The sequence below is a fragment of the Myiozetetes cayanensis genome, unplaced genomic scaffold (assembly GCF_022539395.1).
Source record: "Myiozetetes cayanensis isolate MyiCay16 unplaced genomic scaffold, myiCay2020 scf29, whole genome shotgun sequence".
Classification (NCBI taxonomy): Eukaryota; Metazoa; Chordata; class Aves; order Passeriformes; family Tyrannidae; genus Myiozetetes; species Myiozetetes cayanensis.
In genome coordinates this window covers 3662068-3689981 of record NW_026087510.1, presented here as the reverse complement: position 1 = coordinate 3689981, position 27914 = coordinate 3662068, and the positions used below count along the sequence as shown (strand labels likewise).

The window sequence follows — 27914 nt, the reverse complement described above, 5'->3', positions numbered from 1 at the left end:
AAATTCTGCTCTCAGACACACCACCCTAATTTGAGGAGCAAATGGAATCAGGAGCCAGCACACAGATGCCAACAGATTTGCCTCCAAATGGGGTTTCTTTCTAGTTCTTGGAAATCCAAAAGCATCCTGCAATCTTTTTTTGACCCATTCCCAGTGCAGTTCCTCACGGTTTAATCCCAGTCAGAACAAGGTTATCTCCCTACTTTCTAAATAGTTTGGAGTATCTGGTAATAAATTCCCACTGTGACAACTTGAAAGGAAACAAATGGCTCAATCTGGCTGGAATTCAGGTTCACTCTCAGGGGCTCTCCAGCCTTACCCACGAGAAATGCATCCAGAACATCTGTGCTGGAGACAATGAAACCCAGCACTCCACTGGGGCTGAACAGGACCAAGTGCACCCTCTGGCTGTTCTGCACGTGTTCATCCGGGCCCAGGACATTTGCCACTTCCTTTGGGAAGCAGAGGGAAACACTGGTCACTGATACAATCAGCACAGGACTCAGATCCTGGTTTGTGACCAGGCTTAACTGCAGTAGGTTTTCCTAGTGAGGCTTTTTCCCTACAGTTCAGGAACTGTCAGGGTCGTTCTCTGTGGAGCATCGACCCTGCAGCTTCAGGGCCCACGAGTCCCTTGACCAGGGTGTGACCTCTAAGAGCTCTCTGCAGACCTGCCTGCTGAGGAAGCATTCCCTTCCCCCCCCCAAACCTACCCTCACTTCTCCTTCATCCACCCTCAGGAGCAGCTCCCTGTTGATGCCAAATGCCAGGGAGATGCGAGGGGCTCTCAGCAGGCACAGCTGGTCACAGAGCTCCTCAGCAGAGATGTACTGCTTGCAGTGACAGCTGCCAAGTGGACAAAAGGCCCTGATCAGTCATGACCCCTGAGCTACAACACACTGAGGGGCAAGACAGACCCAGCATCCTACAAATTATAACAAGTGGGGCTACTCTATGTCCATGGAAAACAGGAGGGAGCGAACTCCTTGTCCATCCCATTGGTACCTTGCCTGCTATTCAAGGCCAAAACATGATTCCCCACTCTCTAACAGTGAAGACAGTACAATTTTAACACACTCTCTAACAGACTAGACAGAAAGACAGTACAATTTTAACACACTAGATTTCTGTGCAGTCCTTGTCACGAGGAGATTTCCCAGTACAGAAAGAGAAAAAAGAGTGATAATTGTGCAACAAGAAGCAGATCCAGTGTTTCCCTGCCCATGATGGGGGGCTGGAACTTTGTGATCTTTAAGGTCCCTTCCAACCCACACTCTCCAAGCAGAGGAATGGGGCCAGTGACTGCAGGCTGAGGGCAGGGAAGGGACTCAATCAATGGAAACTCTCCCAAAAAAAACACCTCCCAAGGCCCTGCCCTGCCAGGAGCTCGTGGGGTCAGTTGGTATGGCAGTGAAGTGGTGGGTAATGAGGGGCTGAGTGGGACTCACATGCCCAGCTCTGCGTGGAGCTCTCCCCCGCCCTCCCGCAGGCAGGGGAGCAGTCGTGGCGCTCGGGGACGACGCAGCGTCGCGTGGCTGCCAGACGGACCTGCCCCGGGGCACAGAGCTCGTCCACCTGCAAATGCAGCACCCACACCACGTGGGAAAAACCAGGCAGCACGTCAACCAACCCACAGCACCCCCAGAATTCCCTCCCTCCCTCCCCGCTGCTTCAGATGTTCAACATAAAGAGTGTCTGTAGTTCTTCTCTGGCGCCGTGTTTTGTCAGCTCGTCTAATTACTGCCCAGCAAAGACTTGGGCTGTCTGACAGAGGACAAGTTTTATCTCTGTTCTACAGATATCCAGTCCAAAAAGTGAGAAGCACTGACTGAAGTTCCTACAGCAACCTTTAACAAGGTTAAAGGACAGCTTGGAGAACACGGAAGAAAGAACCGCGGCGATTTCCCCTCCCATCCAAATCCCTCCTGCAAGCCTGGTGAGGAACTTCATATCAACAATAAGAAGGCTTAAATTCCTGCATTTGTCATCTATGTGAGGCAGTGCTGCTCCCCCCATTGCCCTGGTGTGGAAGTATCCTTTGCCTCCATGCTTTATGAATTTAAATTTAGCCTCACAAGATCCCAGTAAAGAAATCAAGTGCCATTATCCTACAAGGAAGGGTCAAGGGCCTCAAAAAAAAAAACCCCAATAAAAACAGTTAAAAGGACTTGCTTGTGTCTTCAACCCAAAGCACTGACTGGGCCAATTACTCTCCTTCTCCTGCACCAAATAATTTTGTTTTGAAGCCAAATTTTACCTGAGGTCGACAGTCCTGGTCGCTGTTGCTGTCGGGGTCTTTTTTGCCTCTCTCGTCATAGTAAACATAACCTGCCTGGCAGATACAGGAGGCATCTGACTGCTGGAAAGCCCTGTTCAGCCCATGGCAGGTACAGCTGGTGGCACCTGAGAGGAGAGGTTGGAGAGGTTTCACACATACACTGAGCAAGGCACATGCACTCTTCACTGGGCACAGCTGCCTACCTTCCACTTTTCCACCTTTTTCCCACTTTATCATGCCCTCAGTGCCCAGTTTTGGCTCAAAAGCACACCTACACTTAGCACAAGCTCCCCAATTCAGGGTTAAAACACTCTTGGTGAAACTCCACTGCTTCCAAAGCAATGATAGAACAAGAATCAGTAGAGTTACTCATCTCTTCCTTCCTTTAAGGAGCTCAAATCCCCTCGGCTAACAGAGTGTAAGAGGAACAAAAAGCTTTGAAAACTGAATCCTCTTTCTGGGTGGGACAGAGGAAGAGCAGTTGGGCACTGGCACCGTGAGGATGGCAGGGCTTGTGATAAATCACGAAACCATGTGAGGCAATCACGTTTCTAGGTGATTTCCTTGCTAGTCCTTCTCTTAAGAGAGGTGGAATTTCACTCACACACACACAGAGCAACTCACCAGGCTGAGAGGAAGAGGAGCTGCCACAGGGGAAGCAGGCAGGCTGGGCAGGGAGGTGGTTGAAGGTGCCAGCAGGACAGGGCTGGCAGTCCCCTCTGTGCTTCCCAAAGGGGCTGCTCCCGTGGGTTCCTGGGGGACAGGGCAGGGGGGCAGGTGCCAGGGAAGGGCAGTAGTGGCCTCGAGGACAAGGCTGTTGGTGGTAGCTCTCACTGCCTAGAGAAAAGACACTGCTTAGGGACCCCAACCAGTGCTAAGAGAGGGGCAGAGACCACCTGCTTATCCCCCTTATACACAAATATATACATATAAATATATATAAATACACATCTACATATAAAAAGCTAATCGACCATCAGCATTTTCCCATCTAATTCACAGTTAAATAGAAATTCATATTTGAACACAGATCTTTCTCCCAGCTCTTTCACCGGGCAAATCCGGTGGCAAATCCACGTGGCAGCCCACGGCAGGCTTTTAGAACTGCAGAGGGCTCAGAGCTTTGCCCACACAGAACTGAGAGCTCCCTGGTTCCAGCCTGAGCTGCTGTTCCTTGCCCCACTCCCCCAGGTACCTGGTGGGCAGAGGAAGCCGGCTGGGCAGGGCTGGCAGGGGGCTGTGAGCAGGGGGGCACTGCGGTAGGTCCCTGCAGCACAGACCCTGCAGAACTTCTCCCAGGAGTCCCTCAGACCAGGCAGGGTCAGGGCCATGGACCCTCCTTCACATGGCACCGGGTGGGCACTGCCAGGGGGGCAGTAGTATGGAAACACACACCTGGAAGGCAAAACAAGGCAGGGAGAGGGGAGAAAGCCTCTAAAAAATTTCTGGGCTCCATGACCAGTGCAAACAGGGGTAAAATAATAAAATGGTTCTCACCTAATTCCAGGCTCAAGCTAATTAGCAGAAATCATAAATGGCCCTATACAGTCTCTGCAGTCACCAAATCTGGGACTGCAGTTACCAAGATCCCTTTGTTTTTGCACAGTGCACAAAGACTGCACTTTAGGTTCAATCCCAGGCACAAATCCGAGTTTTTAGGAAGTGAAATCTGGCTGCATCAACATTTCAGGTACTCACAGCTGCTCAGGGCTGTTGTATGTGGAGGATCCCTCAGGGCAGTGGTACCCAGCAGGACACACAGAGGGCTCACCTGTGAGAGCACCACAGTACAGGCCAGGCCTGCAAGGCTTGGGATTTACTGAACCTGGGGGGAAAAGGGTGAACAGTGATATATAATGTGACATACCCAGAACAGGAGACTCTGTGCTGGGGGGGCTTTATTAAGTGTCCATAAACATTATTGCTCACAAAAGGGCATAGATCTGTTGGAAACCAGTTTGCCATTTAGCAGAAAATGCTAACACCTCAATACTAGCCCTGCATGAAGATCTACTCCTTTTCCAGGCCCAGACAACTTCTTTTGGTAGCCTCAGCTAAAGGAGGACAGGAAGGGAGGGCTGGGAGTGATCACGTCCTGGGAGTGCTGCTGCAAGAATGGGACCAGGGTCACTGCTAAATGCCGTGGCTGTGCCTGCTGATCTGCCTTCTAGACTCAGAAATGGCTGGGAATAAAGGAAATAAATAATAAAAAAAGGTCCTGTCACCTGCTGGGCATTCATAGCCAGGTTTGCAAGGCACTCCCTGGGTGTTGGGCAGCCCTGTCTGTGCCGGATCTGGGCAATAATATCCAGGTGAGCAGGGATCACACTCTTCCAGTGACTTTGCACCAGGCTGGGTCCTGGAAGTGCCAGCTGGACAAAGGAAAGTGTCCCCTTTACCAGGGCACCAGTAGCCAGGGGGGCACGGATAATCCTCAAACCGTGTCAGACCTGTGAGGAAGAGGGAGGGGAGAAGAAAGGGAGGCCGGGGGGAGTTTTGGAGATAACTGTGGGCATGACCGCCTATCTCACCTCAGGGAGCTTTCTAGTGAGCTCTGGAGGTGGGGAAGGGCTGGCTGTCCCCTGGCACTGACCTGACACGGGGCAGTGGTACCCTGGAGGGCAGGGCTGGCAGTCGGCCGGGCTCCGAGCCCCCGGCTGCATGCGGAACGTCTGCGGGGGGCACTCCCGAGGGGCCACGAGGCTGCCGTGCCCACTGCCACTGCCCCCAGAGCAGTAATGTCCTGGTGGGCATGGATGGGCCTGGGAGTCCCCTGGCAAACAGAAAGCAAAGATTCAAAGAGTCGTTTTCGACAGGATTGAAACACCTCTGTTCTCCTTGTGACCTCCTGGGTCCTTCCTAAGCTACTGCACTGTCTGTCTGTGCACAATCCACCTGCACCATCCAAGCCCCTCTTCCGACAGGAATATTGGGAGACTGGTTGTCATCTCAGGCTCTCCAACATTTCCTATGGTTGCTGGAACAGCATGTTGTATTAACACTGTTAAATATCTCTTTTCTCTGCAGACAATAGAACTCATCACTAGAGTGTCCCAAAATGCCATGTCTGACCTCAAATCCAGCCTCACCAGGTTCAGGGATACACACAGCTCTCTTAAAAAGCAACTCCCATCCCTGCCCCTCAAGATTTACCCCCAAGTTCCAACCTGCTTTGCACCAGTGTCCTAGTGGACAGGGCAAGCAATCCTCCCTCCTCACAGCCCCTGGAAGATCTCTAAGAGTGTTGGCAGGACACGGTGTGGGCACCTCAGATCCCTCCAGGCAGTAGAAACCTACAGAGAGGGATGGGAAAGAGGTAAAAGTCAAATGTGCAAGTCACAGAATCAACCAGGTTGGACAAGACCTCTGAGATCATCGAGTCCCACCCATGACCCAACACCCCCCTGTCAACTAGATGGCACTGAGTCCTCCAACGACAACAATGCCTGAGCAAGAATCTCCTCTTGTTGCAGAATGACCATTTACACAGCTATTGGGAGGTTGTTCTGCACACAGGAAGCCAAGTCAGAAGCCTTCAAACTCTTCTGGAGGAGCATTTCAGCACCATAAATTCAAGGTGCCTTTTTGGTCAGGCACACTAATTTGTCCAAAAGGTGTAAAACCAGAAGAAACCAACAAGCAATGACGATTTAAAAGGAGGGGATCACAGTCTAGTATGCAAGATAACATGCTTTCCAGCTGGTTAGAAGCAAGCCAATAATTCCAGACCCTAAAAATCCCCGAGGTTCTCACTTACCTGCAGGACACAGCCCTGCACACACCTGGCCCCAGCGACACCCGGCCAGGAAGCGCCAGGAGAAGCTGTGGCCCTGGGGAGCAGCCTGGGAGCTCCCAGCCAGGCAGAAATATCCAGCTGCACATTTCCCCTCCAGCTGCCCGTGCCTGGAGCAGAGAGAACAGCAAGAGTCCACATACACCCCCCACTGCTGCTGATCTGGGGTAGAAGCAGAGCAAGTATTGATGCAGTGAACTCTGCAATGAAAAATAACTTCTTACGCCAACAGGAGAGACAAAACAGCTCAGCTTTTCCATATGGAGATGACTAAAGTGAGCCAGACACTCCTGAGTTCAAGTTCCATAAGCATGAACTGCTTTAGATGAATTTGTGCTTAGCACCCACTTATCAGCATCAAACCAAGGATGTCAAAGTGAGAAACAAGCCAGACTGAAATGATTCACAACCTGCAGTAGTGACCAGGTAAGCAAGGCAGACATTCCTTCTCATTCCAGAGGCCAGTCATGTTTCCAGGAGTGAAGGTGCCTTCAGGACACGTGAGAGGAACTCGTGTGCCTGGAAAGGAGACCACAGAGACAACAACAAACCTCAGTGAGGCTGTTGTGGTCTGACAAGGCTCTTGACCTGGATCAGAGCGCGGCAAACGACTCCCAGGATACGCTGGCTCGTTGCCACCTCAATGCCTGCAGGAATTCAAACATGAGGGTTGTACCTCTCTGGGATCACAGTGAGGCCCACAACACCTGAACCCTTGGCATGCAAGTTCCAGGGTACCTGTGGGACAGTAAGAATGAGGTGGGCAGCGCTTGGGCTCTCCTGTCACCGGGTCCTGGCAGTAGAACCCTCTCTGGCAGGGGATGCAGGATGCAGAGCCTGTGGCTGGCTGGTACTCTCCAGCAGGACATGGTGTTGGCTGGGCTGTCCCTGACTGGCAGAAGTGACCCTGCAAGGACAGAGGAGGGAGGGGATTTCATGGAGGTGATGCCAGACTCAGGGTCTGTGTCACTAAAACCTTGGGCAACACTCTGTGTGGGTGCAATCAACGTGTCAATGAGGTGTGTGAGACCCTTTGCCACTGTGGGAACTGCCCAGAGCTGAGTCCCCCCTCCTTCACCCCCCTCAGCAGTACCTTGGGGCACAGCAACGCTGTGGGGCTGACAGAGCTGGAGTTTGCTGGGCAGTAAAACCCCTCAGAACAGGGTCCTGTTGGAGAACTCAGCCCAGCAGAAGCACAGAAGGACCCGGGGTAGCAGGGCACACAGCTCTGTGGGGAGGCACCACCTGAGGGCAAACCAAAGATCAGGGCCAGAGAGGAGGGGAGGAGGAGGAACACCCAGCACAGAACAGCACCAGCAGCACTGATTTGAGCTGGGAACACAGGGTACCATCAGGCCTGGCCAAGGGTCAGCTGCTCAGCGATGCCAGACCCGTGGGTGAGCTCACACTCACCCGTGGCGTTGTTCAGGGTGCCAGCTGGGCAGGCAACTGGGAAATGGGTTCCTTCTGGGCAGTAGTGCCCACCTGGGCAGGGCCCACTGAGAGGGGAGGCAGGTGACCCACGTGGAGTGGCATCAGTGGCTCCTCCGTCACAGTAGTACCCAGCTGAGCACAGACCTGCCAGGGCACAACAGAGAGGGTGGCACCTCCTCAAACCCTCAGAAATAGGCAGGTAACTCAGAGAAGAGAAGCCAAATCCCATCCTTATCCTATTTTATCACTGCTGATACCCTAGGCAGTTCACCTCTGGTGTGCCTTTCCTCCCTCTCATTAACCTTTGGCCTCTATGACTTCCTTTCTTTACCTGCACTGATCTCATCTGGCATTTGCTTACCTTATCAGTTCTCTAACGAGTTCCCTATCATTTGTTTCCTGTGGGAAGAGTCCTGCCTCTCTTCTTTCCAGGTATCCAACCTTGGCATTTTGCCCCAGTGACAATCACTCTGTGCTTAAATAGGAGGGGAAGCGTTTAAGAGGACAGAAAGAACAGCAATAAAAGTGTTAAAGCAAAGGAAGAGAAAGTAGAAAAAAACAAAGGGAGAGAAGGAAAAACAAGGCACCAACATCCAAAACAACATGCAAAATAAATGCTCAGAATAAGGGAAAGAGAAGTGGCTGATAGGCACAGGGTGAAGGGTGCCCTTCAATAATCTTTACTCTGTTCATGAAGATATTTTCTAATTCCCTGCATCCTGAATATCCAACCCCTGTGCTGTGGGGTGGGTGATTAACCAAACTCACCATCTGGTTCCCAGTTGGCCTCTCCCCTGCAGTACTTGCCCACTGGGCACAGCCTGCAGGCAGTGGGGGCCACTGCCCCCTCCAAGGCGTTCAGAGTCCCCTCGGGGCACGGCAGTGGGGCAGCAGTTCCAGCTGGGCAGTAGTAACCTGCACATGGAGAGGGGAATGAAGACAGGAGAGAGAGGTGGGAATGCTGAGTAACCACCCCATTCCCTGAAGGAACCCCTGCTCTGGCTCAACCAGCAGGTTCTGTTCGGGTTTCCATCCCGCCTCCTCCCATCGTGTTTAGAGTTTTCCTGCACACCTGATTCTCACCTCTGGGGCAGGTGAGGGGCTCCACAGTGGCAGCACTTCCACAGACCATTCCAGGTGGGCAGGGCAGGCAGGTTCCTGCCCCAGGCACGGGGCTGAAGGTGCCAGGCTCACACGGCAGCTCCAGCCCACTGCCTGCAGGGCAGTAGAAGCCTCTGGGACATCTGTACCCATGGATCCCATCAGAAGGGCAGGGAGCAGAGTTTCCTTCCAGGCAAACATACCTGGAGAGAGAGAGAATTCGGACTGGAACAGCTCACAGCCCCACTCAGATGCATTAAATGGGGGAGACACCCCTTGAAAATGCAGCCTGTTTCAGTGTGGATGACAACTTCAACCCCCTGCCCCCCATCTGTAACTTGGTGCCCACCTGAAAATCTTGGTAAAAGGTGTTTTTTTTTTTTACACTAAGTTGCCTAGAAAGTGTTCTCATTCTGGAAGGAAAAGCCTTTGAAAACTAAAGTATTTTTACTTCAAAACACTGTGTTTGAAGCGTTCAGTTCCTGCTGCCTTTGCTGAGCCTCTTTTTAACCCCAAGTCCTTTTGCAGGCCCCTGCTTTAATGCCATCGGTGACTCTTCCCTTTACCACTTCCCTCCCACACCCTCACTTCAAGCAAAGATGAGGAAATACAAAAATTACAATGGTTCTAAGAGCTGAGCAACAAGGAAAATGAGAGCTGTGATCCCATCACCTGCTGCGGACAGGGATTCAAACCATGTCGTTTCTGAAGAAGAAACAATTCCTTAAGGAACAGGAACAGCACTGAATGAAAGACCAGCAAAGCTGCCTTATTTTTTTTTGCCTAGAAGCAAGATCTATTCAGCCTGAACAGCAGGTTATGGGCAGTGAGGGATGTTACATGGCAGAGGTGTTAAAAAGCAACCTGGGCACAGCCTGTTGTGGGGACAAGGACTTCACATTTTGGAAGTCGAGGGTCATTTGTAATCATGTGATATTCACTGCCATCCAGCTCACAAACCTTAATCCCTCCTGTTACAGCCAGGCTGTAACATCTTTCTGGGGTTAAAGGGTTTTTTGGGAACATTTCAAATTTGACTAGCATGTGGCAAATCCCTCTTTACTCCCAAGAAGTCTGGTTTGGTGGCTCATTATTTTTATCCTCTCCAAATGTAGCCCTCACTTGTGTTCCGAGCTCAGCTTCCACTTCTAGACAAATTTAATTGTGATTTTCTCCACTAGATTCAAGAGCCAGCTGTTATTAAAAATCCTTCCCCAGGAAATCTTGTTACACTGCACTGAAATCACTTCTAAGACTCTCTTGCACATATAAAATTGAGTTTCTGTAGCTTCTTGCTATGAGGAATGTCCTGAGATGGACAGATATTGCTCAGGGCACTTCCCTTGCACGGGCTGGAAATGGTACCTTGTCCCTGCTTCTGGCACCACCTTGTGGGAGAAGGGAACACGGGAGGGAAAAAAAACTTAAATTCTAAGCAGGGGTGATTATGAGGCTAAATAAGGGATTTGCAACAGTAATTTATTTGTAATACTATTATTTGTAGCGATAATTCTTTTCGCTGAAAACAGTGAAAAAAACGTGGATAAGCCTGGGGTGGAATGTCAGGCAAACTGAGGGAAAAGGAAAGGCTCTGAAACATCTCCTGAGCTCACCAAGGAGGTGCAACATCCCAACCAAAGGGGTAAGAAAAGGCCCAGGATCTGCTGGGTGGGGTGTCCCTCAGCTCTAACACACAGCACGGCTGTGCTTTGTCACTGCCCAAGAGCTGTTCTCACACACCCTGCGTGACACAGCGAGGTCTGGGCCAGCTCAGACAGCCCCTTGCCACTGCAGTAGTGCCCAGCTGGGCAGGGTTGGCACTGCTCCTCCGCCTCCAGGCCCACCGAGGGGGAGAAGGATCCAGCAGGACACGGCACGGGATACCCCGTGCCCCTGGGGCAGAAATGGCCCACGGGGCAGATGTCATTGCCAGGCAGAGCCAGGCTGGAGGATTCCACCTGCACCAGAAAAACACAGAGGAAAAAGTGTCACGAGAAGGAGATTTAACACCATGTACAGAAGGAGCTGGGTCCTACAAGTTTTGCTGCCTCTGAATTAAACAAAGGCAATGGCTGGCATTAAAAAGGGCCTTGGGATGCTGAGGTGGGGCTGTGCTACCCCCAAAGCCAACTTTTGAAGGGGATATTAGACCACACACTCCAGTGCAATGTACAGAAACACAGGCCTGGCCAGAATTCATCAGTGGCAATTCATCAGTAACATATTCCAGTTAACACCAAGAGCAGCTGAGGAGCTCTCAGGGGCAGCAGGAAAAGGCATGAGCACCCTCATGAAGAGCAGAAATGCTTGGAAAATGTGACAGCAGAAGCCAGGAGAACGTGACAGCCCAGTCCTTGTCCCCAGGTCACTGGGTTTGCTGTGCTGCTGCCTGGCACTCACCCTGTGTTTGATGGGGGCTGGGCTGACGGCTCCCTTGGCACAGTGATAACCTGGATAGCAGAACCCAGAGGGCTGGGACAGACCTGGGGCTGAGCAATACATGCCTAGAACAAACAGAAGACAGCCTCAGTGTGAGGAGCTGCACAGAACATCATGACTTGGAAGGAGAACTCATGTTTTCCAGTCCCTACTCACCTGCTGGGCAGGGCTCACAGTCAGACTCACGAGTGGCACCAGTCCTGGGGCCAAAGGTGCCCTTTGGACAGGGATGTTGTGTGCTGAGGTTGGTCCCTGGCAGACAGAAGTGCCCAGCAGGGCACAGCTCGGGAGTGTGTGCTCCAGGACCTGGGGTACAAAGAACAGCACCCTGCTCAGGAGATACTCCAACAGGTCACGGGCCATGTCCTTCTCTGTCAACATCTACCTCTAATCCCCTATTCATCCCTATTCTGTCCATCCAGATACAGAAAATCAGGTCCCATGGGGCAGGAGAAACCTTGTGGATAGTGATGAGGAACAGGAGTAACTCAGGTGAGCAGTTACAGCAGAACATGGTCCTTCAGAAGTGGTTTTGCCCAGATCACACACAGTGCAAACCCTTGTCTCCTGGAATCATTATTTCCTTTACCATATACCTCTAAAAAGCACCAGAAAGCACCTATTCTCTGAATTCTTTCAGCCTCAGGCAAGGAACATCTTAGTGCAGAGGTAAGTCAGTTCTGAATTAAATCCCTTGGGAAAACAGGGAGTTTTCAATTAAAATGCTCAGCTGGGACTCTGAGGCTCCCAGTTGTGGTTCCAGCTCTGCTGAAACTCGTGTTTCATCTCAGCCAAGTCACTTCTTCCCTGTTATTTCAGTTCCTCACCTGAGAAAGGAAAAGCCCCCTTTGTCTCCCAGAAGGTGATGGATGAATCTGTAACTGTCACAGTGTGACCACAACTATTTCAGTGCTGAGGGGAGCAAATAAACACCTTGTGGAGGCAGATGGTGAGAACCTCTGAGAGGGAGCAGCTGTCTCAGAGCACAAGCTCTGGCTGCTGGCCAGACCAGGAGCTGCTTGCCAGGAGGGTTTGTCTCCCTGAGAGGCCAAAGACATGTCAGACACAAAGAAGAAATGGCTGAGCCAAGAAATAAAGAAGTGCAACAGCAAACAAGAAGCTTTATGGGTGACCTGAAGCTGCTGACTGAGAAACCAGCGGGAGTTTTGGACAACAAATGATTTGGGGCATTAATATTTAGTGTACATCAGTACCCAAAGAGGATGTGAGGCACTGAGTTTGTTCTTCCTCTGTCTGCTCAGGCCCAGGGTGTGAGAAATAAAGCTGTGGTGGGTGGGTGTTTGTGTGTGACCCCCAAACACAGCAGCACAGCCTCACCACTGCAGGAGTACCCAGCTGGGCAGAGCTGGCAGTCTGCTGATTGCCATTTCCCACTGCCAGAGTTGAAGCTTCCAGGACTGCAAGGGATTGGGAATTCAGTGCCTTCAGGGCAGTAGAAGCCAGGGGGGCAGTGCCTGTGGTCTGGTTGAGTGGATCCAAGGTCACAGAAATACCCAGGGTAACATGTTCCTGCCAGGAAGAAAAGCTTCAGTGTTAGATTTAAAATCAGAAAAAAAAAAACAAACAAAAAAAAACAAAACCAAAAATCCCAAACAAACAAAAAACAAAAACAAAACACAACAAAAACCAAAACAAACAAACAACCCCAAAAAAACAAAAACCAACCACCAAACAAACAACCAAAACAAACAAACAAAAAAGCAAACTGGGAGACAAAATCTGTGTTAATTTTTAAAACAGAATTATTTTTATTTTAAATAAATTTAATATAATAATAAGCAAATATAATTAAAATATGTTAATTTAATAACGAAAATGGATGGAATACACACCAGAAACTGCAGCCAGGCCTTCTCCTTGGCAGAAGCTCCCCGCAGGGCAGGGCAGACAGGAATTCCGGAAAACCATCCCAGACTGAGGCAGAAAAGTGCCCGTGGGACAGGGCTGGGGTTTGCTGCTGCCTGGAGGGCAGTAATGCCCTGCTGGGCACAGGCTGCCCGTCCCATCCCTCACAGGGTTGGGCACACGTGCCTTGGAAGAGCAGTAATACCCAGGAAAACACGGACCACTCGGGGCTGAGAGCCCTAAAGAGAAGGAGAATCCATCAGCTGAGCCAAGGGCAGCACATAAATCCCAGCCCATGCAAAAGATACTTTGCAAAACATATTTCAAGTGATGGCAAAGAATCTCTACTCCAGGAATCCCAGAGAGATCACTCCAAACGGTACATGGACTGCACAGAACATTTCGCTCACTGGTGGAACTTTTCGACTCTCCTGGAGGCAAATCAGTGTTTTAAACTGTGTTTAATCCATGTGTGATTCCCACCTGCACTGGCACAGAAGGTGCCTCCAGGACAAGGTTTGCAGTCCCTGGGCTTCCCCAGTCCAGCCTGGTTGCTGTAGGTGCCCTCTGGACACGGGTACTGGTGGGCAGCCTTTGTTCCTGGCAGGCAGTAATATCCTGCTGGACATTCCACTGGTTTGACCACACCCTGGGAGATGTTCTCTTGGAGATCACCTGGGTGGTGTTTTAGGGCACAGAACCTGCAAAAAAACCCCCACAACCCAAGTGTTGCCTCAGCCCATGTTTTCCCTCTGTTCTGCCAGAAACTAAGAAGTTTCTTTTGCACAACAATGACAGTCTAAGACACACAATGAAAGCAAATTACTTGGAAGGAAACAAATGGAAAACTAAGATATAAATTCTCAGGACCATCCTGTCCATCCCAGCATCCAGACCTACTAGGATGGGTTTGCTATGACACAGGAATTGTGTCACACCAAATAAAAGGAAGAATGACCTGAAAACAGAAACAAGAAAACCAGTCTCATACATCAAAGTGTGTATTTTGTGTATCAAACACTGAGCAGCCTAAAGCAGAGGGAAATACACATTTAATTCCTAATAAAGCCTCAAGAGAAATGAGAAAATCCATGTCACTCACATTCCTGCTGGGCATGTTTCACACTGGATTTTACCAGCCTGGTCCTGATATTCTCCAGGGGGACAAGGCACGGGCTCTGGGCTGCCAGTGGGGCAATAGTGACCCACAGGACACAAATAATCTAGGATTAAAAAAAAAAGGAAATACATCTCTGCTGTGGTTATTCCTGAACAGCTGCATGGAGAAAGCAGCACCACAAACCTAGAATTGGAAGATTTAATAAGATAAAGTCTTGATGAAGAATAACCTGGTCTCAGTTTTGTTTAAAGCACTGCTGCCCTAAACAGCTTCCAGAGAGCTGAAGGGGCTGCAGAGCCTGTCTGCACTGGCACATGGGTCACTAAATTCCATGTCTAATACACCAGGAATTGAGCTACATTTATCCCTCTATCACCCCTGTGAATGGGAGAATAGACAATCCCATATAATTTCTCTCTCACTAGTTGTTTTTTTAACAAAGGTGAAGATATCAAAAGAAATAAAAAGTCCTTTTGGGATATTTTTCAGTTTGTTTTTTACCATGGTAAGATCCCCTATTTTTCCTACTGTATTTGCAGACCCTCACCCACTACTTTAAGATGTGTTACTTGGAAAACACCTTTTCATCTCAATAGCTCTCCATTTCTAAACATAACTTGAAACTGTAAGTAAGGTCAGATTTTAAGATCTTGCCACTGAACAACCCCAAAGGTCTCCTACCTGAATGCTGGTCTGACACAGAGCCTGCTGGGCAGAACCATCCTGCCTTACACAATCCCTCTGGGGAGCTGTGGCCGTGCTGGGAACAGAACCAGCCTGGGGAGCAGGGCTGGCAATCCTGTGCTGACTGACCCCCATGGTGAGCCAAGAAGGAGCCTGGAAATCAAAACCCACCAAAATCACATTGGAACATCATCCCAGGCCCTGCTGGAAGTGGTTGTGGAGTTGCTCACACAGTAACTTTCTAACTGCTCTGGTCCCAGCTCCCTCCTGCAGAAGATGCCAAAAGGGTGCTGGATAAGAAGGAATTCAAAGGGAATACAGTTCCACCACTTTATTAGGTGACAGGTTCCTTGAAGAGGGGTATGGGAGAGCTTGGTGAATTCTATGATCCTATGATTTATTTCTGGTCTGGTCTGAGCAGTGCAATCACTTCCTTAATGCAGCTATAGATTTAATCCAGGAAACAAGCAACCATTCCACAGTCTCTTGTTACACTTAATCCTTTGTCTTTTAAAAGGTGATGATAAAGGACAGAGGCTTTTACTGTGACCTGTCCCTCAGGAGGGCTCAGCTAAGAGCTTCCCTGTCCAACAGCAGCACGTGGGTTCCAGGGCCAGTCCTGCAATCCTTGTCTAAATGCAGATTTAGGGCTGATTATCCAATACAACAGAACTGCATTAGAGGCTGTTTTCATGCTGATAACATGAAACACAGGCACACAGGGAACACAGGCACAACATGACAGGGGGCTGCAGAGCAGTGGCACAGGCTCAGACAAGCTCAGCAGCTCCCTGGGCACTGGGAGGAGAAACGACTCCCAATTTGACTCCCAGCTGCCATCAAACCTACCTGGGGGACAGGGAGAGGGAGAATAACTCCCTGCAGGACAGAAGTGGCCTCGGGGACAGATGTTTCCCACTGCTCCATCCCTGGGGTTGGGGAGTGTGGAGCCCCCTGTGCAGTAAAATCCAGCCTGACAGGGACCTGATGGAGCTGCCAGCTCTGAGGTGGCACAGAACCAACCTGGAGCAGGGGACAGAACCAAAATCAGCATTTCAGAGGTACCAGAACCAGCCACAGCACAACTGGGTTTCTCTGGGGATCTTGGCAAAAGGGGAAAGAGCACAGAGATACAAAAACTCCAACCCAACAAACTTGTGCAGGAAAAAAGATTCTTCTCCTACCTGGAGGGCAGGGAAGAGGAAGAGATGACCCAGCAGGACAAAAGGTTCCTGCTTGGCACAACCCAACAGATCCAGAAGGTGGGGCTGCCATCCCTGTTAATGGAAAAGGCACAGCCTGAGATGAAACATAGGAATTGCAAACATAGCTGCAAAAATCTTAGTGGGAGAGCTCAGGGAGAACAGAACCACAGCACTGAATTAAGGAAAATAAAAAGGGGAAAAAAGCCACCTTGAACCTGATTAGGTCTTTTAGGTGACCCTAATAACCCTCCTCAAAAACAACCATCATCACAATTTATTGTTCCCCTTCATACCAGAGTAATTCCCAGGAATCACTGGTTTGCTTGACGTGGATCCAGGTGGACAAAACCACCCAGGCATGCACAGTCCATCTGGTCTTGCCAGGCCTGGCTTGGAACAGACCCTTCCAGGAGGGCACAGCTGGCACTTGGAAGCATCCCAGAGATTTAAAGCTTCACTGTAAGTTCCAGGGGGACAAGGATATTGTGTGGCAAATTCTGTATTCCTGGGGCAATAATGACCTAGGGAAGAAAAGGTGGTTTCAAGACAGTTAACACGTGCTGGAAGAAATCACACATGGAATTTCCTTTCTTCTCCTTCTGGGAAGGACTGATTGTGGGCCCATCCTGCAATTTGTCACTGTGTGTCACAGAAACATCCCAGGGGCTGCATCAAATGCAGTGATCAGGGCTGAGGTTCAGCAGGGTGAGGCTGGGGAGGTGCAGCCAGACCCACCTGCAGGACAGTCTGTGTAGTTTGCAGAGGCAGAGGTGCAGTAAAAACCTTCTGGGCACCCCAGGCACTGTGTCATCCCCCAGGATGGGCTGTAGGTCCCTGCAGGGCAGGGCTGGGCTCTGCTGCTCCCCATCACACACTGATGGCCAGGGGGACAGGGACCTCCACTGGCTGTCGCCTTGGAAGAGAAACCCCACAGTTACAGCCTGAAAACTCAAGAGGCTGCCCTTGCAAAAAGGTCTCTGCCAGATTCCACTGCTGAAGAAAAAGATTATGAAATCCTGTGCTCACCCCTCAGTCTCCCAGGCTGCACACACCTATCTTTTTCCAAAATAAAAGATCAGAATTCTGCCCATATAGTAAATCCCTGTGGCACAAAGCCAGTGCCTTGTCGAGTTATCATCTTTACAAATTCAGCCTGTATTTTGCCTCAGAGGAAGGCTGACAGAATCAGCATTCTAATCAAACTCAGGCACTCCCAACCTCTGTAATTTTAATCAGATTTGGCATTCCACTCTGCTCTGCAGCATCAATATGCAAAGAGAGAGCTACTTTTGCCCAGCTTTGAGATGTAAAGCTCAAAGAAGGCCAGGTGTGTTTTGTCATCTCTGGCCTCTTTCACTATCAATAAACCAGATATACCTGATGAGATAATGCAGTAAAAGAGAGTTTAATCCAGGCCCAAAAAAAACTAAGGGGACCTTAGGGTCATCAGTTCCACAGACATGATGTTTTGTAGCATTTATATCACAAGTACAGCTTACCCTGGGAGGTTTAGGAGAAATGGCTCCTCCACTGCAATAGAATCCAGCCTCACATAATCCACTTGGAGAGACAAGTCCAGTCCCATCACAGAAATACCCTGAAATTAGGAAGGACCATAAATTAAAAAGGCCATAATTATACTGATGATCCTTGTGGGAATATTCTCTGATATTGGCCACACAAGACAAGTACAACAGCAAGTACGCAGTGAGGAAATATTCACTGAAGCACCACCTTTGATGTCACCCCCATCTCCGCTCCTGGAGATGCTTTCAGTGGGAATGGCTGCAGGTGCAGAGCTTCCACGCCTGAACAAACAGCCCTGGTGTCACCTCTCGAGTGGGGAAGCATCCAGAGAAAGGCTGCAAAGGGAAGCTCTCAGCTTGCACTTCACTCTGAGCATCCACTTACATGGGAAAATGGCAGGTTTAGCCTCTCTGTGCTCTACCAGCACCTCTCTCCAAGCCACCAGTGGTTCAGGAGTGCCTGCTCTGGAACCACAGCTTCTCAGGAGCCCCCAGAATGACCCAAATCTCCTCTATCCTTTCTTCCACCTTACCTGCATCACACAGGAGGCAATCCTCGATCCCAGTATTCCCAGAGGAGCTGCTGTAGTAGCCAGGAGGACAGGGCTGTGGGAAGGCAGAGCCCAGAGGACAATAAGCTCCCTTGGGACACGTGTTCCCCTCAAGACCATCCGTAGGTGTTGGGCTGGAGGCACCTCCAGTGCAGTAAAACCCAGCCCAGCAGGGTCCTGTAACCTGGGGCTGCCCTGCAAGTCCACAGTAATGCCCTGAAAAGCAAAATAACGCCACAAGTAAGGGCAGAAAAATCCAGAAAGTTCCTGCAGAGACACACAAACCCCCCCAGTGAACCTCAAACACGTTCAATACCCATTTTCACACGTTCTCCTGTCACTGCTGAGACATCTCTGTTACCTGGGTCACAGGGGGTGCAGTGAGACCTCAGACTGCTTCCATTCTGGGGGTTGTAAGTCCCTTTGGGACATGGGAACTGAGTTGCAGAAGCAGTGCCTGCAGGGCAGTAGTGGCCAGCTGAGCATTCATTCCCCAAAAAGGAAGAGGAGTTTTTGGGGCAGAAGAACCTGGTCCAAAGAGAGATTAAAAAAAAAGGAAAAAAAAATGTTTCTAGTAATATTCTATTCTAATAATATATAATTTTATACATATAAATAAATATATATAATATATAGTAATAGTATATATTAGTAATATATAATATATAATAATACATAGCAATATATAAACCAAACCAAAATATAATATCTAATAATATCTAATAATATCTAATAATTATAATGATATATAATACTAATACATAATATTAGTAATAATAAATAAAATATTATAGAATATATACTATATTCTAGCAATATTCTATTCTGATTTCCCTAGTAATATTCTCTCTACAAATACCCACCCACCGGTGGTGGGATCAGCTTGTCTGATGTGGCTGCTGCACTGTATTGACCAGACAAGAGAGCTTCTTATGCATATCACTGCATCCTCAGTTGTTTCCTCCTGTGCCAAATTGATGGCATAATTGCAAAAGCCACAGAGACATAATTTTCTTAACTTGAGTCATAACACATCCAGGCTGTGATTCATCAACTTGTAACAGTTAATCAAGGTCAAATCCACTCAGTAATTGGAGATAAATCCCCCAAGGAAAAGCCAGGCTCAGCATCAGGTGATTTTCAAGATCCTCTTCCCCTTCAACAGGCCTCTGCCAGCCTGTTGCCAAGGGAACCTTCTATTACCTCCAGACAGGAGCAAAGTTTAGGGTGTCAATTGGTTTCTGTGCTCTGAGCAGCCTAAATCCCCTTCCATGGATATGGAATTAGGACTTTTCCTGGTCCCATAATCATCTACATAGTGTTGTGAGACAGAGCTCAGCAGTTGCTCTGCTTCCTCATGGAGACAAGTGCCTTTCAGTGGTAAAATACACTCATTTTCCCACCTCATCCAGGATAAACAATGACTTCCAGCAGTCCCTTACTCATGTGTATAATCCTAAGATCACTCTCTCATTCTTACCCTTCAGGACAGGGGAGGCAGCTGGTTTGTCTTTGGGAAGGGTTATAGGATCCTGCTGGACAAGCAACTGGAAGAGCCGTGCCCTTGGGACAGAAATACCCTGGGGAGGAAAGGCAGGAGAGCTCAGGACCAGCAGCCTTTGGAAAATCGAGGGCAAATCGGAAAACTGAAGTGCGAGCTGCACTCACCCTGTGGACAGGGCGCTGGTTCCTCACCAGACACACAGTACTGACCCTCTGGGCAAGGCTGGCACTGCTCCCCGTGGGTGTGGGGCAGGTGGGAGCCAGGGGGACAGGGAGTAGGAGCCCTGGAGCCAGGGGGACAGAAGTGACTGGGTGGACAGGGAGCTCCCGCGAGGCCATCGCTGGGCGTGGGGCTCTGGGCACCGGCGGCGCAGTAGAACCTGCACCAGGAGCACACCGAGTGTTCAACGGGGCACAGAGCCCCTTGCAGACCACCCCTTGTTCTACCCACGGGCTTGTTCTACTCACCCTGGGCTGCACTGCCCCGAGGGAGCCCCCTGCCCAGAGCCATTGCAGAAATATCCCCCGGGACAGGGCTGGCACTCCTGCAGGCTCCTCCTGCCCGCCCTGCCAGCCCAGGTGCCGGGAGGGCACTGCAGGGGAAGGGCTGCACCTGGAATCAACCACCCCCAAATGAGGAAATGCCACTTCACGCTGCCCAGGAATGAAGAAAAGTCACGTTTCGAAGCACCCACCTTCAGGACAGTAATGCCCAGCAGGACAAGGATGTCCTGACTCTCCATCCTGGGGATCTCTTACCCGGGCACCGCTCTTACACCAAAACCCCTCAGCACAGTCTCCTAGAAAACAGAATAATCTGGGCAAAAATACATGAATATACGAAAATAAAAGGCACATAAATACAAATTTCAGAATGCAGACTGACATGTAGGCATTTGCCAGCGTGCAGGGCCACTGCCAGTGCAAAACTCAGTGAGGGAATGGTCAGTGCCAGGAGGGCAGATGCGGCAGCAGATGCCATACTGACAGAGAGAGAGAGAAGCACTTCCCTTTGCCCTGACTGAGCACTACCTCCATACCTCAACAAGTATTTGAGCACGCATTTCTCTTTAGAACAGTGTTCAACACATCCTGAAATATTAAGAATTCCATTAAAATGCTTCGCTGAATTAGAGCCTTTCAGGACAAGGACCAACAAAAAAAATCATCAGCACTGATGTGAAAAAACGATCTTGAAAAAGATGGAGACGTCCTTGCTGGGTATTTCGCCCACTCTTTCCCTGCTAAACTTAATCACCCGCACATCAATCACACAAAAGGATTAGTCCTTTGGGAACCAAGCTGAAAAAACAAACTCATTGTAAAAAACAAAACGCCAGACAGGTTTGACACTGAAAAACTCCCCACAGGATTTTTTTTTTTTTTTTTTAAGAAGCATCACACATGGAATTCTACTTTCTGCAGTCATTCTTTCATGTCTTGCTCAGGAAAACGAACCTTCTTCTTTCCCAGGAAGTCAAATGGAGACAGTTCAGCTTAGGTGAGGTCAGAACCCTGGAGTCCAAGCCCTGCATTAACCATCAGCCACTGACAGGACTCTCTAGCAGGAACAAGGATGCTCAGGACAGCAACTTACCTGTTGGGGCAGCAAGGCCAGGGGATTCACAGTATTTTCCTGGTGGGCACTTTTGACATTCCTGGATAGTTCTCAGTTTTTGCCTTGGCCCAAAGGTTCCTGCAGGGCAGCTGTACTGGGAGCTCCTGCTGGTCCCTGGTGGGCAGTAAAAGCCTCGTGGGCAGGGGTAGAGGGTGAAATCAATAACTGGTCCTTGCTGGCTGTCACAGTAATAACCTGCAGGGAGGGAGACAGAGGGAAAGAAGCTAAATCAGAGAGAGATGAGCTACAGAGGTGCTGCTCATTAGGAGAGAACAGCCTCTCCCAGCACACAAAGCTCGGTGGCCACTCAGAAAAATAAACCTCCTGCTGACCTTAAATAACTATTGATCTGACTCACAGCACTGCTGGCACAAATGCAGAGCAAAGCTTTCCACTTGCTGCACTCTTCAGAAGGAAATTTACCACCCAGAGCCCCCCAGAACACGGGACAAAGCTTACAGGTGACACAGGGACACATCTGAGGACACAACATTGATCTCTCTGTTTCCTTTCAGGTGCTGAAACCCTTCAAAAGAAAGTTTTCCCAGTGAACATCAGAGTCTTCCCTTGGCAGTATTTAAATTGCTCAGAACACACAGATGCTGCCATTTCTTTCACATCTGAGTTGTTTTAACCTCTGATGGCCTTTTCACAGAGACAGAAAATGTTCTCCACCAGTGAAGAGAAGGAACCACTGAGGTAGGCAGCAAATCTCTAAACTGTGATCCACAGGATGGCTCAAGAGTTTGTAACAAGCAGCCACTTTTTGTATGAGGGAAGCACAGAATAACATTTGGACAGAACTCCTATTTTCTGGATTACAGCACCTCTTGACTCCTGCCAGCTCTCCCAGTAGGAAAAATGGCTTTTCCACTCACAGAAAGGCATTTATTTTGAATTTGTGCAGTTCCCACCAACTCACGCTCCTCTGAGCACTTCCCCAGAGCCTCTGTGGGTCTGCAGTGCAGTTTATTCCCCACTTACCTGCCCAGCACTCCCCACTCGGGGCACTGAGCCCGGGCTCCTCACAGTAGAAGCCAGAAGGGCAAGGCTGGCACTCAGAAAGTGTTCTCCTCCCTGGGAGGCTGGAAAAGGTGCCAGCTGGGCACAGCTGGGGCACTGCTGATGCTGCAGCTGCGGGAGGAGAAGCCAGACAGAGAGAGATGAACAAGGAAAGAATGGAGAGGACAGATATTATTAGCTTCATTTTACTCAGGGAAACAGAGGTGAAGCCAATAACATTCTAAAGTTCAGGTATTGAGACAAAATTATCACTTTATCGCCTTCAAAGAACAGGCCAGGGGAAGAATTTGGGACTTTATGGTCAGACCCCAGCAAGTTGGCTACCACACCCTCAAAATCACCCACCAGTGTTTCAGATTTTAAAGGACATGACATTTTCAGTATTTCAGGCATCATGGGACGGGAAATCCTCAGTCCTGGCTGTGCTGGATACTCACTGCAGAAGGTCCCCACAGGGCAAACGTTCCCAGTCACACCATCTGTGGGTTTAGGGAGAGCTGCTTCCCCTTCACAGTAAAACCCAGCAGCACATTCCCCACTGGGGACAGACAGACCTGGAACACAGAGAGGAGAGGATGGGGGCACTCAAAGCACTGAGAGAGAGGGAGAAGAGCAGGAAGAACAACTGCTCACAGCCTCCCTCTGGAAAACACCACAGGCACCTCCCAAGCACAGTACCAGGATAAAACAATTCCCATTGCACACACTGAAAGAAAAGTGAAAGGACAGAAAAGGAGTGGGAGGAAATGGAGCATCAGTCAGTATTTCAGCACCTGCAGGCTCTGCAGAGGCAGCAGGTAATCTGGCAGCAGACCCTGGTGCTCAGCATCTATGAACCTGGAATGAGGTGTGTTCATACTGGTCCTCTGAAGATGGGAACACGGCCACAGAGACACTTACTCAAGGTCACCCAGCAAATTCTGGCAAAATCAGGTTTATCTCCCAAAACAGAACTTAGCTTTAGGGTCCCCTAAAGAGCTCTTAAAAGGCAAACATTCCCTTGTCCACACAACGCCTCTAATTTGTCTCCACTCCTTTTGTTTCCCCAAAGACACAAACCTGAGGCATTGCAGTAAAACCCAGGAGGGCAAGGAAGGGGCTCTGGGCTCCCTGTGGGGCAGTAGAACCCAGCTGAGCACTTCCCTCCAGTGGCAGTGGCTGGGCACAGGCAGTTGGCATTGGTGTAGTTATCCAGGTCAAAGGGCTGCGAGGTCCAAGCAGCTGAGATGCAAAACCAGCCTGAGAAGAGAAAGCACGACTGAGCACCCTGAAACTATCCTGAATAAACCAGCTTTGTGTGTCGTGCCTGCACAGAACAGGCACGTCCCACAGGAAGCCTGGGCCCACCTGAACCAGCAGATGGGACTCAGGTGGATGCCCAGGGTGTGCTCAGTCATACTGGATGCCTACAGGTAGGCAAGGGAATCCAAGCAAACACGCTGGAAGGGCTGTGGTAAAAGCTGCAGGATAAAAGCATCAGCCTCCCAAACACACTGTCCCACTGCCCCTCACTCACCTGCATCACACTGCCCTGAGGCTGCTGTCAAGCCCTCCTTGCCACAGAAGTGCCCAGGGGGACAGGGCAAGCAGCTGTCCAGGCTCTGGGTCATGGGGTCAGGGTTGTAGTAGCCCCTGGGACAGGGAAACTCAGTGGCAAACCTGGTTCCTTTGGAACAAAAGAGAGCAAGAATCTTTCATGGGCTGTAAACACCATCTATTGATCCTGCTATATCACTTCATGCCATCTTTTCCAATTTATCTCATTGCTGATCCCTTCCCTGACCAGGACAGTCCCTGGGTGCTGTTTAATTTGCCTGTAAGGGTATTAAACAACAGCCATATCCATGGTTTAGAATACTGCTGGGTTTTGTTTGTTTGTTTGTTTTTGTTTTGTTTTGGTTTCTTTGTTGTGTTGGTTTTGTTTTTGGGTTTTTTTTTGTGTTTTTTTTGTTTTGTTTTTGTTTTTCTCTGAAGGACCAGACTAACACTTAAAACATTTTGTTCAGAGATAATTTCTTGCCTTTGAGAAGGATATTTCAATGGATTGCTTTGTCCCCATGGCCCATCTCACCTTTGGGGCAGTAAAACCCAGCTGGGCAAGGGTTGGTGCTGTAGCTGGTGGTGTTCTCTGGGCAGTAGTACCCTGCAGCACAAGGGGAGCAGGCAGCTTGCCTGCTGAGGTTGTTGTAAGTCCCTGCAGGGCACGGGGAGGGAAAGCTGCTTCCTGCTGGGCAGAAGTGGCTCACAGGACAAGGACCTCCTTTCTCCCCCAGACCTGCAGAGAAGAGAAGAGAAGAGGCAGTCTTCCCTGGAAATTATTATTCCTGAGACACAATAAAATGGACAGGCTGTGCCCATTACAGGCAGACACCCACAACCTCCCCAGTGCAAACATCTCACTGGAGAGCACAGACCAGCTGCTTCTTCACCCCTGGTACGGCACAGATCCCTCAAACAAAATTAATACAGGGGGTTTGGGTGACTGAGAGGAGGCAGGGGCAGGAATACTGGGGGAAAAGGTGGCATTTTTGTAAAGCTACCTGTTTGCCAACCCCCCAGGTGGGTGTTGCCCCAGCACAGCTCACCAGATGGGGATGGAGAGGAAGCCCCAGGCAGGCAGTAGTAACCAGGTGAGCAGGGTCCTGAGGGGGCTGTGAGGCCAGAGGAGCCACAGAAATGGCCAGGTGGACAGGCTGTGCAGCTGGAGTCCTGCCAGTTGTGGAGCCTGAGAGGGACACAAGCAGGTTTTGTGTTGGCAGGTACAACATTGATGCCTTCAACACCAGCAAAGTGAGAGCAACCACGGAGCTTTCATGATCAGTGCAAGGACACGTGTAATGAGCCTTCCTGAGCTGCACTTTGTTACTTAAAGGACTAAGGGAGACACCAAGAAGAAAAGGAAAATAAAAATTCGTGTCAGCAGAGCCCCAGATCTCACCTGTCTGAGTAAGTGCCCATGGGGCATCTCTGTGGGATGCTTGTGCCAGCTGGGCAGAAGTGTCCAGGTGGGCATGGGCCACCAGTGCTCGTGTTTGTGGCTCCATTAGGGTTTGGGACACTTGCTCCTACATGAGAAAGAGCAAAGGTGTCCTGAACCATACGAGTTGCTGTCCACAGGCAAGTGCTCCATGCCCAAAGAATCATTTCCATGGGTGACAGAAGGGTATGGGACTCATTGCTGGTTGTGACTTACGGCAATAAAGCCAAAAATCTGTAGTGGGTTGGAATAACTAACAGCAAGTACCATAAGGGCCACAGCTTCCTCCTTTCCCCTCCTTTTGCCCTGTGAACACTGAATTCAATACCTGCTGTGCAGAAGAATCCTGGCCAGCAGGGACCGCTGGGAGAGGACAATCCCCACTCTCCACAGAACATTCCTGGAAGGCCACAGAGGGAAAAGAGCATCAGTAAACTGGGAGAAAAGCCAGGAGAGAGAATGCTGCGCTGCATTCACTGACTGGAAGGCAAAGGGGAAGATTTTGAGAGAGCAAAATCCATCAGCATGGGCACAACCGGGACAAAACCACGTTCCACACTCCTGTGGGAAACCCTGAGCGTGAACCAAACTCTCATGCAGAGCCTCAGGAAAACCAGCAGCTCACTGGGGACGTCACCAGTGGGACAGGGATCCTACTTTTACTGTGTATTTTCATATTCACATTTCCCAGAAGGGAAACACGTGTCAGGAAAATTAGGAAGGGAGGGATGCAGGGAGATCATCCCCTTAAAAACCAGAGTCATTTCGTCACCTGCAGGGCACTGCTGGCACCTCTCAGCCTGGCTGAGGCCGTAGGAGGGGTTGTAAGTCCCAGGAGGACAAGGATAAAAGCTGATTCCAGTTTTCTCAGGGCAGTAAAATCCGGGAGGACAGCGATGCTTTAGTCCTTTGGAACAGTGAAACCCAGCGGGGCAAGGAAGGCATTTGTCTTGACCTGTGAGGGAAATTCAGGAGATGAAAGGAAAAATGGAATGAAATGGAAGGAAAACACCATGTGCACAAATGGTTTGGGAAGCAGAAATGGAAATAAGGGTGTTTTGTGAGCTCTCCTGTGGTAACTGGCCTTCAGATATGTATTTCCTCCCAGGAGCATTGCATTCAGCAAACTTCCCAACTCCACTTTGCCAGCAACCTCCACATCTCCCCATTAGGTGGCAGGAGGAACAGAGGGAGAGCTGGATAACTGCTTACAGCCTTCTGTCCTCTATCACAGCTACAAACCCAACACATGAGAGAGGGAAATATACACAATAACCCCCATCCTCAACCCCTTTCTCTACCCCACCCCCCAAAATACTGAATTTTCACAGAGGCCAGCAGCTGTCCAGTGCTTCTGGGATGCAGATAAAACCCAGGAGCAGTGTTTCCATCTGCCCCCAGGCACAGGGCAGCTGCAGAGCCCCAGTCCCTGACCTGTTGCATTGCTGTATTCCCCACTGGGGCAGGGGGAAGGTGCTGCTGAGCCTGCAGGGCAGAAATGTCCTCGAGGGCAGAGATCTCCAGTGACACCATCCTCTGGCTTTGCAGTCTTTGTCCTTCCTGTGCAGTAGTAGCCTTAAAGCAGGAAATATTTAAGTCCCCTCTCCTCTCCCAGTTTGGAACCAGCTAATTTGGAATTTCCTGGCTCTGTCTCACCTGGTGCACAAAGTCCCATGGGAGCACCTTGGCCAGGCGTGTTGCAGAAAAACCCAGGGGCACAGGGCAGGCACCAAGAGGCATCCTGGGCCCCCTCTGCCCGTTCCAGGTGCCAGCAGGACACGGCATCTCTTGTGGGTGTTTGGTGCCAGCTGGGCAGTAATGTCCTTGTGGGCAAAGATCTCCGTAGGGAAGCCCCACCTGGGGCAAGGAAAATAAAATTAATGTGGTTTATAGAAGGTTTTGCAGAGACAAAAGGTCTTGAGCAGCGTTGAGGGTGTTGAGGACTCACAGGTGAGGAGGTGCTGGAACCTGGGCTGCAGTAATATCCTGGCTGGCAAGGTCCTTCTGGCTCAGCCAGCCCAGCTGTGCTGCAGAACATTCCTGCTGGGCAGGGCTTGCAGGAGCCTGCCCTCCCCACGTCTGAGTAGGTGCCCTGCACAGAAAGAACCACTCAGTGCCCCTGCCAGGGCTCTGGGAGCCTGCTGAAAATCCCTGCTCGAGGAACAAGTGCATATCTGGCTCTTACCACCGGACATGGGAGAGGCAAGGAAGTCCCAGCCGAGCAGAAATGCCCTTTGGGACAGTCCTGGGGTGCAGCCAGACCTGGTTCATGACAGAATGTACCCTCTGGGCAGGCCCTACAAGCAGACTGAGCACGGCCCTAAGGAGAGAACATGGAAAGGGCTTGGCAGGTTCATGGGAATAAATAAACTTTGCACATTCTACCAACTCCCAGAGCTCCTGCTGTGAGATAAACCCCCCAAAGGAATGACCTGCAGCCCAAATCCAACAGATTTAGGGTGTCTGAACAGCACCTTGTGTCATTAAAGCAGGGCAGGCACTGCCATGAGCTAATAATAATTACAGCAGTGACACACACACATACGTGTTAATTCTGCCCTGCAAGGCCAAAGCCTTTGCAACTCTCTCCTAAATTTGAATTATGCAAGAAAACTTTAGAAAAATTGCCAAATGAGCTCTAGACAACAGCCCTGGACTGATGGGTCTGATGTCCTGACCCCAAGGTTCTCAGTTCTGCACAGAGTTTTTCTGTTGCAGGGTAAAAGCAAAGGGGGTAGTGATTACCCAGCTTAGCAGAAGACCCAAATCCCCATTTTTTTAAGCCTCATGAATTTC

The 27914-nt window shown here is 50.0% G+C and overlaps 1 protein-coding gene across 4 annotated transcripts; it reads right to left on the bottom strand.

Annotated features, from left to right (window-relative positions):
* Positions 1–320: 320 nt before the first annotated feature.
* Positions 321–26915, bottom strand: LOC126644138 (multiple epidermal growth factor-like domains protein 6). 4 transcript variants are annotated; one of them, XM_050323095.1, is made up of 48 exons: positions 26775–26915; positions 26553–26693; positions 25891–26073; positions 25447–25518; positions 25080–25206; positions 24727–24866; positions 24213–24416; positions 23658–23807; positions 23201–23380; positions 22579–22695; positions 22103–22252; positions 21098–21313; positions 20196–20300; positions 19969–20113; positions 19666–19880; positions 19478–19577; positions 18359–18525; positions 17980–18213; positions 17420–17517; positions 16656–16833; positions 16214–16441; positions 15900–15992; positions 15565–15738; positions 14713–14868; positions 14014–14134; positions 13395–13612; positions 12899–13150; positions 12384–12575; positions 11202–11351; positions 11007–11110; positions 10347–10564; positions 8589–8809; positions 8274–8420; positions 7485–7649; positions 7165–7316; positions 6810–6978; positions 6482–6590; positions 6036–6181; positions 5446–5571; positions 4872–5051; positions 4504–4728; positions 3977–4103; positions 3474–3673; positions 2903–3115; positions 2258–2403; positions 1449–1575; positions 714–846; positions 321–452 (listed from the first exon to the last, which is right to left on the bottom strand). In XM_050323095.1, exons 1-47 carry the CDS (start codon positions 26791–26793, stop codon positions 788–790), a joined length of 7359 nt encoding a protein of 2452 aa, XP_050179052.1. In that variant the 5' UTR covers positions 26794–26915; the 3' UTR covers positions 321–452; positions 714–787. The 4 variants fall into 4 exon arrangements, with proteins under 4 accessions (XP_050179052.1, XP_050179055.1, XP_050179054.1 ...); XM_050323098.1 differs by lacking the exon at positions 14713–14868; XM_050323097.1 differs by lacking the exon at positions 26553–26693.
* Between the last annotated feature and the right edge of the window lie 999 nt (positions 26916–27914).